Here is a 19,324-nt window from a genome sequence, read left to right on the forward strand (position 1 = left end):
CCCGCCCCAAGCCCACGCCTTCCTCTTCATGCTGATGAGCCGCAGGTTTGCACCTCATCACCCTCCTCCACTCCTCCGCCTGTCTGGTGACAAACCCTTTGCATCTTTCTGCCTGGGGCTGATGTCCTCGTCCTTCCCCTGCTTCTGCTGAAGCCCATCCCAGGTCTCAGGGATCTCAGACACAACTACAATCACTTCAGTTTCAGCTTCCACAGCCGTCTCTCCTCTCCCTTTACCAGTCCATTTATTATGTTCAGATACTAAATCATTTTTCTCTCCTTCACTGTTCAGACTTCTTGGATTTAACCTAACTTCACCAAAGCAGAACTCACGCCCGACGCTGCTCAGCTCCCTTCTACCTGGCCCCAAGCTCTGAGTCTACATTAAGACTCGTATCCCTCCTCTCTGCATTCTTCTCCCCAGTTCTGCCACGTTGTTCCACTCAAACATCATGCAACACCAAACCTCGCACATCCCTCTCCTGCAATTTCCCTTGAGTTTTGCCCCCTGCAATGCTTCTGCGATCCCGTATGCCAAGCCATTGCTGTCTGTCATTGCCTCTCATGCATGGAAATAAAAACAAAGGGTCAGGATCAGTAATTACCCATAAAGTGAATCCCAATCTGCATGTGTAAGATAGCAGTTCTGACGTGCACTGAATGACTTTTTTTCCCCAAAAAGCTATTATCTCCCCCAGGAGACCTGAAGGTTACAGAGAGGGGAGAGAGGACCCCGGAGACCATCGCACCGCAGGGCACAGCTCGTGACTCCCCTATTCCATCATGACACTCCCAGGCTCAAACACACGAGGGCTTGCTCGCGGCAGCTGCCTTTTTGGGTCTGTTCCAGTTACAAACAGCTCACAGCGGGAATGAGAACTGCCCATAATAGTCTATCAGCATCTCGCTGTCAAACCAAAAATGAAATGTGCGAAAACCTGTCATAACTTGCATGCGCCTGGTGAATGAGGTGTGCAGCTCTGCCATGCCAGGAGCTCTGCACAGGCAGCACTGCCGCTCTGGCACCTTTCAGCAAAGGCTCGGAGATCATTCCTTTTTCTGCAGAAAATGCGTGTATTTCGAAACCTCTAACACAGGCACTGTACCATGGACCCTCAATATTATTTTTTTTTTCCACAGGAAGCAATTTTGTATTCTAGTTGCTAATCTCAAATAGAAAAAGGTTTTTTATACTGGCTGTTAGCATCTTCTGAAAACGGAAAGACATTTTGCCTTCGAGCAAATAGCTGCTGCTCGGCCGTTAAAGTGTGCCTTATTAATCTCTATGGTGCTCACCTATTTAAAGCAAAGAAAGGAAGTGTCTGTCCATAGAGCCGCTTTCAGAGATGAAATGAAGATGTGAAATCCTGTCAGAAGGAAAGGCTCAGCGTACACAGGCCCCCCGCTCTGAAAACCAAATATTCCCGGTCCCGGTGTGCGATGCACAAGCCATTACCTGAAATGACGTTGGGGGATTTATATTAACGCGGGCTTGGTTCCAGTGCTGTCCCTTATTTCCACTTGAAGACCACAATGGGTTCTCTATCGCGGTCTGACCTTTCAACCGCAGGTAAACGTTCAAGCTTCCTAGAAAAGAGGTGGAGAACTGGAATTGGTTAGGCTCGCTGATGGAGCTGGGTACAGCAGCAGTCCCCTGCTCAACCCCCCCCTTCCCGTTTTGCATGGGCCTCTGCTGGGTCTGAGTGGATGTGGAAAGTTTCTTGTTGTAAATTCAAAAGCTTTTAAGCTTGGGAACACTGTGAACTGGTGAAGTGAATTCACAGCGGAGGCAAACTGAGCGCGCGGGGAGTGCGCTCCCCCGCTGGGACACGAGGCTTCCCAGGGTGAGGTGGGCAACATGGAGTTCCCCGTGCTTTACTGAAAACGAGGCATTTAAAACCTCCTTACCCAAGGAAAATAAGCAAGTTGGCTGCTTTATGCTGAGCTCTTACTTATAAAGACTGTCCAACTTGTTTACTCTGTACGTCGTTTAACTAATCAGGTGGAGTCTGGCAAATCTATCTCGGAGATAGATGTGATGTCCTTACTCCTGCTAAGGAGTATTTTTCAAGGACAACGTAATCCTCTGAGTTAAAACAACCTCGGTAAAGTCCCTCACTGTGGAGAAAAACCCCACAGACCTGGGTCTTTCTCCTCTGCTGACCATTAAGTTACTGGTTCCAGCACAGACATTATTTGCAACAGGTAACAGATCATCTGCACTCAGCAGCCCTTCCCTCTAGTTAACTTCTCTGGTTCAGACCACGAACAGAAACCAGACTGCCTTGGTGCACCAAGAGACAGCAAATGCATGGATTCCATTTATCGGGGTTCAGAAATTCACAGTTTGGAGATGTTGTTCCTTCTTGCTCTCCACTGTCATCCGCAGATGTGTGGGCAGTGGCCTCTTTGTGCTGAGTAAAACTTTGCATTTGCCTTCATTTGAGAAAGTTCAGACAGACGAGTTCACACAAGACTACTGGGGTTTTTTTAGGGTGTTAGACATGGCAGCTGGGAAGCTCATACAAATTATATTTGCAATGAAACCTCTCAGATCTGAGGCAGCTGCACAGTGACTCAGCTCCTGCTAATAAAAAGTTCTTATTTCTAGCAATAGCAAAACTCGGTGCCTTGAAAAACATAAGGCTAGACGCGTAATGGAGCAGCAAATATTCTCATCACGGCTATTTCACCAGGGTGCCCAGAATGAGGCCATACATCTTCTTTGAAGGAGGTGGGGGAAGCAGTGCTCGCCGGAGTGACTGGGCGGCACCGTGTCTCCCACCTACCTCCCACTGCAGCATTTTATTTTTCAAATGCAGGGGAGGGTGCAGAAGCAGCACAAAGGAAACACGGCTTCGAACGGGGACATTCCGCCCCCGCCTGTACACACACTCCTGGGTAAAACAAATAGACCTGAAACAAAAAAAGGGCTTGGAAGGGGAATGCTCAGGAGGGTTGCCCGGAGCAGCCCTAGAGCCCAGCCCAGTAATAATTCACGGGGTTGTGCAGGGCTGCTCACAGCGAGCGCCTGCTCGGCCTCAGCCCTCTTCCAGACAGCAACAACAGCTCTTGGGCAAGTTTATATTGGTCAGCTACAACAGTTTTCCCTTCCTTCCCATCTGCTGATCTCCAAGACTTTTTCCAACAGCTGTGCTGGGTCTATGGTCTGAAAGAAGGCAGAGTCTTAGACCAGACTATCTAAAGTTATAAAATAGAATTACATATAACGTTATTTTTCTAAAAGACACAAAGCAATGCCCATATCACGCAAGGGGTGAATTGCCAGCTACTAATTTCACCTGGTTTTGCAGGCTGATACAGCCCATGCCACAGGGCTGTTTGGAATAAGTGAATAATTTGGTTATGAAAAGTATGCAAAAGTATGCAATGCCGTTACTGAAGAGGTTACAGAGATTTAAGATTGTTCACGGCGTACTCAGCCTCTCTGTGTCACTTAATTTCTTCAAGTTAATCCCAGAATGATAGCAGCCTGACTTAAAATACAAAATAGCCGTTACGGTGGCAGATATGCTCGGTTGTTGCCCAGCGTGTTGGTTAGTACGGGTGTACCTGCCTGACCCTCACTGCGGGAGATGCACACACACACACCGGCCCGAAACGTCACTGACAACTTCACTGATGACATCTGAAACAGATGCCAATCCTTGAAATTCTGCCAGTAAGGTTTTGGCAATGTTACATGGCCTTTGCAAAGCCAACGCTGCGGGGGGAGGATGGGTTGGCTACAGGGTGCGCACCAAGGTGTGTCCAGCAAGAACCCATCTAAAGATTTCAAACTCTTCCAAACTCTAAAGAAATGGCTAATGAAGTGACTCCTAACAAAAAAAAAAACAAAAAAAAACCAACAAAAACCAGCAGTGGGCAGGAGTAACAACTGTGAGTTAAGGAACAAAATTTATTTCCTGACAGCATCGTCCTGCCAAGGGAGCGCAGGGTGCTCTGGAGATGCCGCCAGCCGCAACGCTGGGGCGGCACTTTGAGCGCTCAGCACTCCGCAGACACAAAGAGCTCTCACACTGTGTTTTTTTTTTTTTTTTTTTTTTTTTTTTTATGGCTGTCTAATGACAAGAAGAATGATTGTTCCTAGAGCATCAATTAGAAGTGCCCCATCTTGGGGTGTAGATGGAAAAATCAGACATATAGATTGTTTTACGAGACGGTGACAGCTCTAATGGAACTATGACCTACTTCGGTCTTAACTTAGAGACACGATAAGGACAGTGACTCTTCATTTTCTTCTTCCCCAACAACGGTTTGCTGCAAATCAAGTAATGGGAACTTTTATTTCTCTTATGTTTTAGGGATAATCTGCCTTCCCCTTTTGATGGGTGTGGAGCAAAGCACACGGAGTTTCTCTGGCAGCCAGCACTCTGAGAGTTAGCACCCTGCGATCTGTCAGGAATTACAGTCTGACTTCTAAGTAAGAGCCATCTATTTCAGGTAAAGAAACACTTTATCTCTCTGAATCTAACTGCCATGGCATGGGATGTAGGTCCTTGTTTATCTCATCAGAGCTGTGCTGTAGCGTTAAGTGCTAATCTCAGATCTGTGCTCATCTCTCTGCAAAGACTCCCGAGTACCTCTCCTTATCACTACAGAAATTTTCAGCCTCTTCTCCAGAGACACCAAAGACCTGAACAGAAGGCACAGAAGCTGAGCTGGATAAACTGGTAGAGTGTTTTTTTTTTTTTTTCCCCAATGTAGGGCAACAGGCATATTCTCAAATTGATGTCACTGGAATCACTTTTATTTTTTTTTTTTTTTTTTTTTTTTTTTTAGATGGAGAATGAAGTATCTTCACCCCAAAGCCTCCAAGACCAGTCCACAGAGGATCATTCCCGTATAACATTTTGTTTTATTAGGCATCCTTCAAAACCTTGTCGGAAATGCAGAAATATTTTGAAGACCGCTGAAACTGTTTTGGAAACCAAGTGCTTTGCCCCTGAGACATGGGAACAATAACCCAAATACTGCTTGGAAATCTTATGGATATTGATAACTAGGGAGAATAAAGCAATCCAGTGGAAATGCACCAAGGCCTGGTGAACTTTGCTACAGCATTTTGGATGAAAAATCAAAGGTTAATGGCCAATGCATCTTCTCTGAACATGCTGTCACCAGGTCCAAGGAGGAAAAGGCTGGAATTTATTTAAGCCAAATTCCCCTGAAAGCCACTTCCAGTTTTCAATAAAGTCAGGTCAAGAATCAGCAGCTCACAGTTATTCAAAAGAGAGATCCTACAGCACAGGGATAATACACGAAGTCTCAGCAGCTCCTATCCTGCTCTTGTGAAGAAAGCTCTGAGCTGGCAGCGCATATTGCAGCCAACAGCTGCCCTGACTGGCAGCACTCGTTCCCACATGGGGATAAGAAACACCTTCTATATGTCAACTGCAAATTCCAGAACAGGCATGAAGGGTCAAGGCTTCAAACAGCCTATGATAAAACAGTCAATCTGTTCTAGCAGTAAGATTCAGAATTATTCATGGGGTATTAATACTTAATTAAATGTAATTCTTCTGAAAAAAAAATAAATATTACCAATTAAATATTTCCCACAGAACGGTTGAGGTTGGAGGCACCTCTGGAGGCCGTCCCATCCAAACCCTGGCCCACAGCACGGCAGATCAGAACAGGTTGTCCAGGACAAGATTTCCAAGGATAGAGACTCCACAACTTCCCTGGGGAACCTGTGCGTATGTCTGACCACCTTCACAGTGATTTTTTTTTTTCTTATGTTTAAATAGAATTGCCTCTATTTCAGCTTGTGCCCACTGCCTCTTGACCCGTCCCTGAGCATCTCTGAGCTTCATCTTCTTTACACTTTCCCTTCAGGTATTCCTATACATTGATGAGATCCCCTGAGCCTTCTCCACGCTGAGCAGTCCCAGCTCTCTCAGCCTCTCTTCATCTGAGAGATGCTCCAGTCCCTTCATCACCTTTGTGGTCCTGAGCTGGTCTCTCTCCAGTAAGCCCATGTCTCTCATGTACTGGGGGGCCCAGCACTGGATGCAGCACCCAGCTATGTCCCACCAGTGCTGAGCAGAGGGGCAGGATCCCCTCCCTCAGCCTGCCGGCCACACTCTGCCTGATGCAGCCCAGGAAGGTGGTGGCCATCCTTACCATGAGGGCACATCATCTGAAACACAGAAGGAGGCAGAGGGGAGACCTTATGGCTCTCTACAACTACCCGACAATAGGCTGTACAAGGTGAGGTTGGTCTCTTCTCCCAAGTAAATAGGGAATAGGGCAAAAGGAAACAGCCTCAAGTTGCACCAGGGCAGGTTTATGTTGGATATTAGGAAAAATTTCTTCACCAAAAGGGTTGTGGAGCGCTGGAACAGGCTGCCCAGGGCAGTGGTGGAGTCACCATCCCTGGGGGTATTTAAAAGCCGTGTAGATGCGGCGCTTAGGGACGTGGTTTAGTGGTGGCCTTGACAGCGCTGGGTTAACGGTTGGACTTGACGATCTTAAAAGTCCTTTCCAACCTGATTCTACGATAAATGTTTGATTTGTCTGGGCAAATCACTGTGTGAAAATAACCCCTTTCCTAACCCAAAGTAATTTCTAAGACAACAAACCTTTAAAAACTCATTCAAGTAGTTACCTCATCAATACAACTATTCATAAAATGATCATGTGCTTAAATCACTGAAGTCTTAGAATTTCATCACTCATTAGCTTTTTCTTTTCATTATCCTCAGGTGGAAAAATTTCAGTGACAGTTCACTTCTGGGAAATCAAATGATATATATTTTCTGATTTCATAATTTTTTTCTCGTATGCATGCTGCAGTCTCCTGTGTTTCATAACGTTATCATTATAAGGAATTGAAATTTTGAATTTAGTAGACATGTATGAGCATCCAAACGCATGGCTGACATTATTTATGATTTTTCTGTCAGTCTGCTTCTTAAAGACAGAATAATATGTTTAATGTTGTACAAAACTATTCAAAAGTTGGTAATTTTGAACATTAGCTAAAATGATGGTAACTACATTTTCTAACATTAAGGAACAAAAGCGATATCGAGCAATTTTGGTTTTCAACAACGAGGTCTCCACACTGCCATGATCAAATCCTATGCAACTATGATCGCTAATCATCACTGGCACCATCTCTACCCATGGGTCAGCTCCTTCATCAGCCAGCATTATACATGGCAATTCAAGAAATCACACATAAAGAGGAAAGGTTGGTCTCAAGAAAAAAGCTAAGGACACAGACACTTGCTGAAGAGGTAGCCGGGGGAAAAAAAAATACTGCACCAATGAGAGGTCACTGTTTTATGGACGGATGTCAGCCTCAGTGGTTGATTTTTCTTATATTTTATCCCAACTGTAAGGTATTCCAGAAAAAAAATCTCTTCAACCCTTTATGTTTATAGCTTTGCTCTTCACTGCAATACACCAGAAATAGTCTGGTATATGACCGTATAGAGAAGTTTATATTTTTGTCATTAAGCATGGCCTGGCTCAATCGCTTCCTTCCAATAAACAGCCAAGCTCCCACTGCAATGCCAAATCAGGAGAATTTAAACCTGGAGCTGCATCCACGCACTTGCAGTGCAGAGACAACTGATAAAAAAAAACAAAACCACCTAAGTGAACTTGTCTGCTCTATTTAAAACCTGAACTCTGCCTCGGGTAAGACAAAGGTTTTCTGAAGCAACCACCAGAATGCACTGTGAGGATGTGCTTGCCCTTGAAATATATATAAAAATATATCTAGTCAGGTCAGCTTGGCACTGGAAAGCCTCTTGACACACTGGTAAGCACCAAGTACCTCACAGGGATTTACAGCATTTATAAAAATTGGTTCTCTATCATTTATACATTTATATTTTCCCACTTTTTTTTTTTTTTTCATACCATGCCAAGAAATTAAACGGGTGCGTTGAAAGAGCTGTGACTAAAAACAGACGTACAGAGATACACCTTGATAATATATACTCCCACAGCTCGTGAGCAAATTGTTCACGACCGTTACAAAGGAGTCGTATGCTGCTGCGTCGCACACGGGCTGTGCCGCTCCAGCTGCCAGCGCACGAGGAGTGCTGCTGGTAATTGCTTGATCCTGAATCTAGCCAGGAGTGACTCAAAACACCGTGTTACTATCAGGCAAAGTCCTTGAAAGGATCACCTTTTTTCTGTTTTCGCGCGCTCAAGCGCTCAAAACCTCACACGTGCACTTCCCAGCTGTAAGAGGGGGCCCCCGCTAGTGTGCTGGTTAGTGGGAAACAGAATTTTACAGCAATTAGGGGCTATCGGGCACCTCTATTGCCCGCTTTGGCTGTAACTGGCCCTTGCGGGTGTTGGCGGTCCTCCCGAAGTGGCCATTCCTCCTGCCTTTTCTCCCCAAGTGAAAAGACAAGGTCATTGGCTTTCTCTCACCTATGTGCTGTCCATACATGTGATAGTAGAAGCTGAAGCAATAGGCTGTGTTCGTAGCTCCGTACGGGTTTTTTGGAGCGACACTGAAAACAGGACTAACGAGTCTGGCCTTTTCTCCTTCCAGCCTGGGGCGTGATGTCTCAATGTACATGTAGAAACCTAGGGGAAGTGCAAATGGAAATCATTAGGTTACAGTCTTCAAAACCCAACACGTATACGTGCAGGAAGACACCAGGGCTATCCAGCATCTTGGATTAATTTTTCACATTCTTCTGACATCATCGTGTTTTCTGGAATGTATTTCTTCTGCATTAAGCCTATGTGCTTTCCACCACTGCTTCAAGGATGTGTTTTCTACCGAGGGTAAAATCAGGGCTAGCAGGTCAGTACTCGTCAACAACTTCAAATCGGCATAATGTCGTATATGCACAAGAAAACAAACAAACAAAAAAGTCTTTACGGCGGGGTTCAGCCTTCAGTCTCAAGGTTGCAATTTGTACCTATAAACAGTGTGCAGGGAGGACTTGTGAAATAAAGGGAAAATATCTTGATAGAAACCTTTCAAGGAACTTTTTCAACTGGCCATGTCAATCAGATGTTCAAAAGCTCACTTTCACGAAAGAAGACATTATTAATTTATTCTGATCCTGGACTGTGCCCACAACAGAGGTAATATTTACTTAATCCCCCCAAGCAAATACAATGCAGCATGATTTTATATTTTTTCCCCCTTTGGTAGTGCAAGAAGGGGGCATACAATAAAATAGCATGAGTTACTGCAGCACTTGATAAATTCAGCGCAATATGTCTGACTTTTCAAATGCAAATATACACTGCAGTCAAGATGGCACACTTCTGTTAACCAGGGTAGCAGACTGAAAATTACACATTTTAGCAACACCCGAAGTAAAAACAGGGAAAAAAAAAAATTCTCATTGTGACAGTCTGAGAGAGTCCAAGTTAGAATTTAAATGACATAAGCCAGAAGAATATTTCAAGATGTGCCAGAATATTTCCCCACTAGACTATAACAAAAAAGCAATCGCTTTGAAAATGGCACAATAGAAACAATACAAGATGCTTAATGGCACCATTAGCAGGTTGTGCTTTGGGACCAGCCGCACGCATCGGCACCAGCAATTTCTTTTAGAAGTCCTTGAAGTATGTTTATTCTTGGTACGATCGGGAAAAAACGAAGTAGCGGGCTGAATTGGCTGTCCAGGACAGGTCCCTCGCCCCGGGAAGCAGCAGTGCCGGGGGAACAGGCACACCACTGGCGCTTACCTTCCTTAGAGCCAGTCCGATCCGCGTTTGGCCCCGTGTTCGGGGTGTATTTTGTGTCTCTAGTGGCAGTGCTTTGTTTTGTCCAGTCAAAATTGTCCGTGTCGTCTTGAGTAAAAAGGCAAATGTTACCGTCCTCAAACCCACAGTGGAACTCTCCTGCCAACGCAGAAAATGAGGAGAAAGTTAGTGGCTGACGTTATTCATCCTACGCTTCTTCTCAAAGTACTTGTCAATTATAGCAAACACATCGTGGGATGATGCTTATTAGCAGCACTGGAAAATCAACGTGCATTTATCTCGCGTCAGCTTCTAGTGCTTAGCGTGTGTTTCCTTTTGCAGTAACCTCAATGAAAAGGAAATCATGGTCATCAACGCGTGTTGGGGTTACTTGAAGTTATATTGCAGTATAGCTGCTCCTCACGTACTCAGATGTGGACAACTGCCCTTAGAGACATTGTCTCCTCTTACCCAGCCAGTATTTCTAAAAAGCTCAGAACAGGCAGCATCTCCATAAAACATGAACTAAGGGAACAAAAGCGATAAGTGGATTATTTTGGTTTAGGGGTAAGACCATTAGGCGAAAGAGGACAGCAACTTTGCAAAATGAAAACATTATCCCCAAGTGACATCTCCTAAACTATTATTGGTTTTCAATAGGGATGGGAAAGCAAGTAATAGCTAAAATGAGAGTAAAGGAGCTTTAGCGTAGACACAAAGAAAATCTCTAAAAATCAGGATGGTGCAGAACACGAATGGATTGCTCGGGAAGAGCACTGAGTCCCCATCACTAGATTATAATAACCAATTAAACAAATACCTGAGAGGAAGATTTAGGTCTATCTGAACCTATATGGGCAGGACAGGTAACTGTATGATGTCCCGAAGAGATCTAGACTTTCACTAAGATTTCTGTTAGGTACTTGACGTTGGTTAGGTACTTGACTTAGACTTGAAGCTTAAGTCTAAAGAATAAAAATGCCAAGAACCCCAGAGAGGATTACTGGGAACCTCTCCCTTGTGAAACAGAGGTCCCTGAGGCACAGCAGTCCAGTGTTCCTACCTGCTGGGTTATGATGGGATGAGAAACTCCTACTGCCAGACATTTAGGAACCCAAATAAATCTAAAATTCAAAGTTCAGTTTTCATCCCAGGACAGAATAAGGCCCCGTGTAGAACGTGCAAAAGCTTAATTTTATGCACATGAGCAGTTCCTGCCAAGTTTACTCTTCCAGCAAAGTCAATTGATTTATCTGAGAAAACAAGCAAATCTCTCTTCTCCAGGGAGAATGCAGCTGTCTGCACACTGTGTCAGCTATGGCCTTCTTTATAGGGGTGCAATTTATATTCATTGTTATGAGGAACTCTAACACCAGGCACCATGGGATTATTCATCTGTGTTACACTGAGAAGGTATATAAATGTTTGCAGGTTTGGGGTTTCAGTGAACTATAAATCCACTTAAGCCAGTGGAGCTTCCCTGTAAATCAGTGAAGACAGAGGGACCTGGAGCTTAGCTTCGATATGTACTGCTAAGCAAGGATGCTGGTCTGAAGCTTATTTAAAATCAGGTAATACTGCAGACTGAAAAAGCAGGCTTGAAAAATTCATCCCAAACCACAAGGTGCATTAGGAGTGATTTCCAAATCTTCCTCCTTCTGCTCCTGCCCGTCCAAAGAGCAACACAAACTGTACTCCCTCCACGAGTCCGCATAAAACACCATTCTATAAAAAGCAGGTTATCACAAAAATGCAGACCACAGAAACTTCCTTGGCTATTAGTACCTCGAGCAGATTGGCTTGATTTCTCAGTAAATCCATCAACTTTATTAGAACCTCCAGGAGAATTAATTCCCTAAAGCACAGTTCTTTAAGTGGCAAATATAACCGATAACTGTCAGCGCAGTGGGGAGCCAATTTCAAGACCTGGCCCCTTGGTTGGGTTCTGGGAGCAAGGTCTTCTTGATCCTGAATTTTGAACGATGAAGAAGCAGCGATACAGAAAATCATTCCATGGAGGAGCACCATCGTGAGCATTGCAAAAGAGAAATACAAGTAGAGGCCTGATTGTGGTTCTTCCTGAGAGGTGAGCAAATCAAAAACCCCAGGCCACGAGGAATACAGATGGACAGATTACCTCCGAAATCCTTACAGAGAGAAGCAGGTGAATAGATGCAGGGCAACATCTCCGTCTTTATCCCAAAGACCAGGAAGAGAAAGCAAAGACCCTGACAAAGCTCTTGAAAGACACAAGGACTCAAATGGAGCACTCTGAACAAAATGCCAGCTGTGCCTCTCCAAGAATACTTTTTACATGACTTGAGCTCCAAATTCGCTTGGTTTACGCTATATTTTGTGCATTTGCTTCCACCTCCACCTATGCAAGCCCTTCCCATAGCAAAAACGTTGCTGCTTCTACACAACATGATGAAATTAAAGGGCAAACCAGTAACTAAGGGAGAAAAGTTCTGACTACCCGATCCAGTCCTGCAGCAAAGTGAATGAACACAAAGATTTTTTCAGCCATTCAGCGTTTTCCGATGCTGCCCCTCTAGTACCTTAAAAGCTGCATTTGCATGTTGCACCATGCCCTCAGAGCTTCATCAAGAAATTCCACATAAGCAAAATGAAAGATTTTTCTTCAAGTTTTAAAAAAAAAAATCAGGCCAGGATGAAAAGAGGTAAGTAAAAGTTTGCCATTTATTTAATAGGAAAACACTGGTTTCATGTGGGACTCGGCCATTTAGAATACATTGGAAAAGGTTAGTGCTAAATATTCTTGGCACTAAACGCTCCGTAAAAACTGACAGAAGAATAAAAATGGGAAGCAGTTCCTGAGGATCAGCTCAGGATTTTCCTTATGCAGGAAGTAGGAGCATTTAAATAGATCTGGATGGTCCTGACCTGTTCATTAACGGGGCACACCGAGTGCAGGAGGAACAGCCAGCCCTGCCCCAAGCACCCATGGGTGCTCCCGCTCATGGCACTGCTCAGACACTACGGTTTGCTGAAAGCACTAACAATGGTGTTCCTTAGCATTAAAGATAGGGGTCAGCGTTTGTCAAAGCAAATGCCAGCTCCGCAAGTGGACTCAAGTTATTAATAATTTCATTGGTACTTAGGGCAAAACCTGAAACTGTCCTCAAGGTGAAACACTCTTCATCGGAGTATGAATTTTTTTGTCATCTATTTCCATAAAATTAAGGTTTCACATGACTAACATCTAATCTCTTCCATTATTCGAGTGCAACTTCCAGCTGCACTTATTGATAGGAAATCCTTATGATTTACATTAAATGGTTTATATTATGGTACAAAATAAAATGTAGCTCTCAGGCCGCATCTCAGTGTTTAAGTCATTTGATGCTACTTCCTTATTTATAAAAAAAAAAAAAAAAAAAAAAAAAAAAAAAAAAAAAAAAAAAAAAAAAAAAAGAAGGATTTATGTGATGTGGTTATTCAAGAAGCAGGAAGCATGTGACTTCAGTTTTCAATACAGGTATCTTATCCCAGTTGAATACAGATCTTATTTTCCATTCACAACAGCGTAAATAAGATCAGAATTCAGCCCAACAGGTTCAGAAAAAAAACAGAACTTTTGTAGAAAGCACGGAAAACAATGAGATTGAATTCGTTATGGGAGACGGAATCTCTCTTCTCCACCTTACAGTTTTGAACCCTGTAGCAGACCAAGATTTCTTCCCTGTCAAAGGATTTCACTCAAAAAGTCTTTGGGGGAAAAAAGGCAAACCAAAATTTTAACGTGTTTTGATCATCGGAAAGAAGTTAGCCTGGGTACCCTACGGTTCTGGTGGGCAAACCTTCCCATCGCTACCAGTGCCGACCTAGCGAGCAGCTGAAGGGTGGCCAGGATGCCAGAGCTGCCCCCCCTGCCCTGAGCTAACACACTCCCCATTGCACGGTCCATTTGGATGTCACCTGCACTCGACCGCGTGGCCACCACAGCTACAGAGATATTTTGAAAATTAAGAGTTTCGGAGCTTAAAACCATCGAGGATTACATTGTGAAGCACTCAGGATTGCGACGCGTTTTCTCCGTAACATCAGAGAGTATGTATTTAATATACTCATTAGCAAAGATCTCATCTACCGCCCGTTTAAGTCAACGGGAGTGGTCCCTTCAGCTCCCGTGAGCTTTGAGCTAAGCCCCGATTAATTATTAATGCGTCGCGCGAGATCTTCCTCAAATAAGTTTAAAATTTACAGAAAGGTTTAGCCGTTGCATGTGAGAGATGGAGTGAGAGGCTGCTCGCACATCCCGGCCTGATTACTGCTGCGCTACGGCACCAATAACGTCAGCCTGAACCCCATTCCCTACGCAGGAATATTTTTTGCACATGTTGTTAAAGAAAGAGTGATGGCAGAATATGTTGCAACAGCACAATATTTATTCGCTGCGGCGTGGAAGGAAATCGGGAAGCGGACGTGGGGGCTGTTAGGAATAACTGGGCGGTTTTACTGGGACATACTAAAGCTCCATCCCAGTCTCCTGTCTGCAAACGTTTGTGGGGATTCGGTGCCCGTGGAAAAGCGTAAGAACAAGCTGCGGGAGAAGTTCTTTCTGCCCTGCAACCTCCCTGCGCCCCAGCACCAGCACATTAGTGAATAAATAGTCAGAGTTTGCATTTTTCATCGTGCCTGTGGAGCTGCCTCCTGTGAATTTGTCTAAGCACTTTCACACCCTAGTTACACTTTTGGTCTCCACATTTCTCTGTGCAAATGAGGTCCATGATTCCTGTACGCGCTGCATAAAAAAAAAACAAAAAACAAACCATAACATTCCTCTTTTGGTTTTAAAGCTGCAGACGAGCTTCTTGACTACCCTTGGAAGTATCAAAATAATTCAAGAACTTCAAACCTAGTTCTTATGCAAGGGCAAGTGAATTTAGAACATTTCATCGACCGACTTTTCCTTCAAGATTTTTATCACACCTGTTGAGGCGCAGACACGGTTCCTACACGGGACTTGAAACTTTCAGCTTTTTAATTTATCGGTGTGTAGCTACTCCCATGAGTAAACCACAGCATCACCCATACACACAGAGCTGCGATGCACCACAAATGGATGTTATTTCGGAACATTAGTAATTTCCTTCAGATGGACTGTTTGGGCAGTGGGAAAGAAGGATGAGGTGGAGCTATCATTTTTCTTTCCTCCATCTACTCTTGCTTTAGCACCTTGGTGTGACATCTTCGGCCACCAGCCCAGCTTGCACGCAAAACTAAGGTGGTCCCTGCAATCCACAGGCTCCAACTGGAGGTGAAATACTTATAATTTTCTTTTTAACTGTAAGGGACAACAGGTGCAAAGATAATTTTATGCACAGAAAAGCTAAGAGGATAAAGAAATACTTACGTAGATGTGGATTTACTGGAGCTGGAAGACAGAGCAAAAAGAAAATTAGCACAAAGAAGAAATTCGAGTTCATCAATATTCAGATTATCCTAAATTTCCTGTTCCCTCCCCCTCAAGACTTTGATTATGGCTCCTACACCGACAGCCAGCAAGACTGGTAACTTCCTTTTTGAGCAAATTTTGTGGCCCCCTGGCTATCCAAAGGCAACGATTTCAGTGAGAAACGATAGCCTCTCCCACCCACGATGTGTACGCTCCATCACCAGGACCTGCAGCTTGGGGAACAAGATGCTGTGATTAAGAATCAAACGTAGATTGTGGGCGCAGATACCGTAAGGGTGGGGACAGCTGCACAGCAAAACTCCAGGGTGATGCCTTTGTATAGGAATTCAAGAAATGAATGGAGTATTGTATAGGAACTCAAGGATGAATTCATCAAAAGCAGAGGTTCTGCACCGGACCTTGTTCATCACTTAAAGTTTCCTTTTAGCACTGCTCAAGAATACTTGGCAAAATAAATTACTATTCTACTCAATAAACAATAAGATTCTTCAAGATGTCTGTGTAAACATGAGTCTTAAGAAACAGACAACACTTGCATTCTTCTTAGAAATGCTTTTTTTTTTTTCCTTTCAAATAGCAGAAAACATAAGCACAGCAAGTTTGTGAGAAGAGGCTTGATCTCATTAGACCAAGAGACACAACCAAGACAAAAAAAAAAAACAAAAAAACCCAAAACCAAAACATGAGAGTCTTCTGGCACATAAACCCTTTTCCAGGGAGGACATACTTCAAAGACAATGACAAAGGAAGGTGAAGTGTGCTGCCCTAAAAAGCTGCCAGCAGTGCCAGCACATCCTGTGCCTGCAGAGGAGCCATGGCCAGGACAGGGACACGCCAGCACGGCCGGGTCCTGGATGCTGCTCTCCTGGCGCTGTGCTCTCAGAGACAGGAGCATCAGTGCAGCATCCCGCCTCCCTGCATCCCACCTCTGCCCGCTCCCTATCCCATGGCAGGAGAAGCCTTGAGATAACTTTGCCGAAAAATATTATTTCTGTCTGTTCTTTTGTGAGCCTCTGAAACGCCCCGCATGGCAGCTGGGCACGGGGAATCTTTGGGGCAACTGATAAAACCGGTACTCTTATTTCATAGGCAAAATGACAAAAACCTCTAGTGCACAATTCTCTAATATTGATGTTCAATTATTTATCTATCACCTTAATAGGCTGAATGTAGTAGTACCTGCAGATATCTTAACCATGGCAACAGCCACCCAGGTTGAGGTCCGGAGTAACCTCCACTAAAAACTGGAAATCAGGTTTGAATGAGAAATTAGCCTGTGGTTCTGTTCCCACCTGTTTGCAGAAGGGTGAGTTTGAGGATGGATGGCTCAGGAAACAGCCCTTCTGCTACAAGCCCTTACGTGAGAAACAGAAGGATGCTAAAGCTCGCAGTTGGATTTGCATGTTACTGACAGAAAATTTGAAATAAATTTTTATCTCCAAATAATGGGTTAGACACCACGTTGCTCCATGTTTCCTTGCTGCCCTTCTCACACCTTGTTTAGAGACACGAACTTTTCTTTGTGAACCCCAGCCGCGGATTCTGCATAGCTCTAGATTCAATCTAAAAGTTGCAAACCAGCTCTGAATTAGCAACTCTGCCATTTCGTCTTGACTTTTCTGGAAGAAATGAACAGTGATTTGCCCCAGTGCAATGTTCTTAAAATCAGTCTTTACATTATGTTAGATAACCTCATGGCTTTTACCAACAAATTACCTTTCATCCTCCAAGAAACATTCGTTTCGTGAAATCCTTGGGTGACTGAATTTGGAATTAGTTGAAATTGCTGGGAACTACGTTTACTGATGCTTGATTTGTAACTAAACATACAGGCTTTTATGGGAAACGATCATCGGCATGCAACCTCGAGTCACGCTATTCAAATTGTTCACGGCAGAGTGAAAAAAAGGCTTCTCGCCAAACTAGCTTCAGTTTGCACCGATTGACAAGAGCAGAAAAGAAAATTCGAGCAGTTAGGCTGAACTTTTCTAAGATCGAAAATTAGGAAAAAAACCCACCACAACCGAACAAAAACCCCAGGCAGCTCACTCCTCTAGGTAACAGAGCACATCGCTGCAAGACGAGGGGTAACGGCTCTGGCTCTCACTGCGGAAAGGTAAGGTTGCTGCCTGCATGTCACACGGGCAGCGAGTTAAATTACCCATAAAGGGAAATTAATGGATGGCTGAGGGAGTAAATTCCCAAGGCTGACTTTGAAATGTCTGCAAAATCTCTGCACCTCGGAGGGTTCTCACCGCCCTGCGCCGCTGACCCGGGCTCACACTGGGGAGGAAGGTTTTGCTGGCGGAGAATCTTGGGAGGAGAACAAAGTGTCAGGAAATGTTTGAGCTTCGTTAGAGCCAAGACAGATGATCCCTTAATCTTCCTGCCTTTCCTCCAGCAAGTGGAGAATAAAACCTGCTGGAATTTCTTTTTTTTTTGGGGGGGGATGATTTTAGCTTTCAGTGATCTGTATTTGTGCAGATAACAGCAGAAACACGTGGGCTGAATGGGTTTTCTGAATTCGTGCCCTTCTACTAGGCGTAACTGCAGTTATACCAAGAGAGTTAAATATCCCACAGATCCTTCCCAACACAGATGCTTGTTCAGGTTACAAGTGAGGTGGCCTTCAGGGACTACGACATGATGTCCCTCTAAAAAAAAACAGCTGCAAATCAAAAAACTATAAAAGAAACAGAGGTAAGTAGAAGCATGCTAGATGTTCAGCTGCTGTTTTCTGCCACTGGAAACTGGTGACTTGTGGTAATTATAACCAGCACCTAAAAGCTTTAATCAAGAGCAAGAGTCCATACCTCTAAGCACTTGGTTTGCACAGGAAAAGCAATCTTCAGTGTAAATATTGCTGGTCTGCAAGGACAAGGCTTTCTTCCTCCAAGATTAGCAATCTGCCTAACTTACTATTTATAACACTAGATAATAACGGAAATACCTATCTGTGCAAACTTATAAATCCTATCATTTATGCCCTATTTGGTGTCAATCTTTTTTTTTTTTTTTTTTTTTTTTTTTTTTTTTTTTTTTTTTTTTCTGGGGCTCGCAATATAATCCTCAGAATAGTAAGAAATAATAACCACAATATATACTCTTTTTTTCCGTACAGAATTTGGGGAGTGTCTAAACCTCATATGAAAACGTGCGAGCCGCCCTACAAAGCAACTGGCCACCATCATCCATCTGCTGCTGATTCTACACACCAATAGTCGTAATGCTGAGTTGTTGGTTGTTTGGTGGGTTTTTTTGTTGTTGGTTTGTGTTTTTTTGTTTTGTTTTGTTTTTGTTTTTTCCATAGAAGGGATCTAAGCTTGCTTCTTTGATCACTGGTTAACTTAAAAAAAAAATAATTTAAACGCAAGTGCCTGTCTAAAACAGCGAGTGCTGAAGCTTTAATTGGAGGAGTTGGAGGACTTTACAGCCAGTTCGTATCAACCAGGCTGACACAGATTTATGTAAAGTGATGGAGATAATATTTAAACTGTTACTACGAGACATATCTCTGTTACTGTGAGACATATCTGTTTTGTATTAGCCTGCAAAACACTCATTAGTGCTACTGAAATTGCCCTGTTTGTATTTACTCGGCAGACTGTGTTCACTAGCAGAGTAACATATGTATCTACCAAAGAATTTGTCAAGTGATGTTTGGCTGTAATTATCAATGTCACTCCTACTGTGATGATTGCTCTTTTCTCCCGTCCTTTTGGCATTCAGAGGAGAGAATAATTCATGGCAGGCGAGGGATTTCCCTATGAAATGCCTGCACTATGGGTAAGTTTTTGATTCGTGGGATTGGATACTGCAGAATTTTTATTTTGTATTTACAGCTCCCACTTGGGATGGCAGGCTGTACTGTAAAGGGCTCATTACTGAGGTTTTCCTGCTTTAATATCTCCTTATTTTGGACACTCAGATGGCTACCAGCAGCCTAGCACATCGGAAGCTGTTATTTTTATATATTAGCAATTTCCACGTTAATCCCCAGTTGTGGGGTTTAATTTAAAGGGTGATGTGCTCTGCACCATGTACGAAGGAATGTAAGCCAATAAAAACGGCTTCACTGGTAGGATTAACGTGGCTTAACTTTAACAATCTCGAAGTTCGACACCTCATCTAAGAGTGTCATTGGAGTGTCTCTGAAGTCACTGGAGAGATATGGGCACATCCAGAG

General features: G+C 43.7%; 1 protein-coding gene across 1 annotated transcript in view; it reads right to left on the reverse strand.

Annotated features, from left to right (window-relative positions):
• Window positions 1–19,324, reverse strand: part of MDGA2 (MAM domain containing glycosylphosphatidylinositol anchor 2) — a 384,757-nt gene that overhangs the window by 6,550 nt on the left and 358,883 nt on the right. Inside the window, exons 13-16 of the mRNA XM_026849164.1 lie at window positions 15,076–15,096; window positions 9,702–9,857; window positions 8,418–8,576; window positions 1,456–1,586 (exon numbers count right to left, since the gene is read on the reverse strand). Coding sequence (XP_026704965.1) covers window positions 1,456–1,586; window positions 8,418–8,576; window positions 9,702–9,857; window positions 15,076–15,096 — 467 coding nt within the window. The remainder of the gene's footprint in view (window positions 1–1,455; window positions 1,587–8,417; window positions 8,577–9,701; window positions 9,858–15,075; window positions 15,097–19,324) is intronic.

The sequence above is a fragment of the Athene cunicularia genome, assembly GCF_003259725.1.
Source record: "Athene cunicularia isolate RWA chromosome 5 unlocalized genomic scaffold, athCun1 chr5_part1, whole genome shotgun sequence".
In the NCBI taxonomy this organism is placed as follows: domain Eukaryota; kingdom Metazoa; phylum Chordata; class Aves; order Strigiformes; family Strigidae; genus Athene; species Athene cunicularia.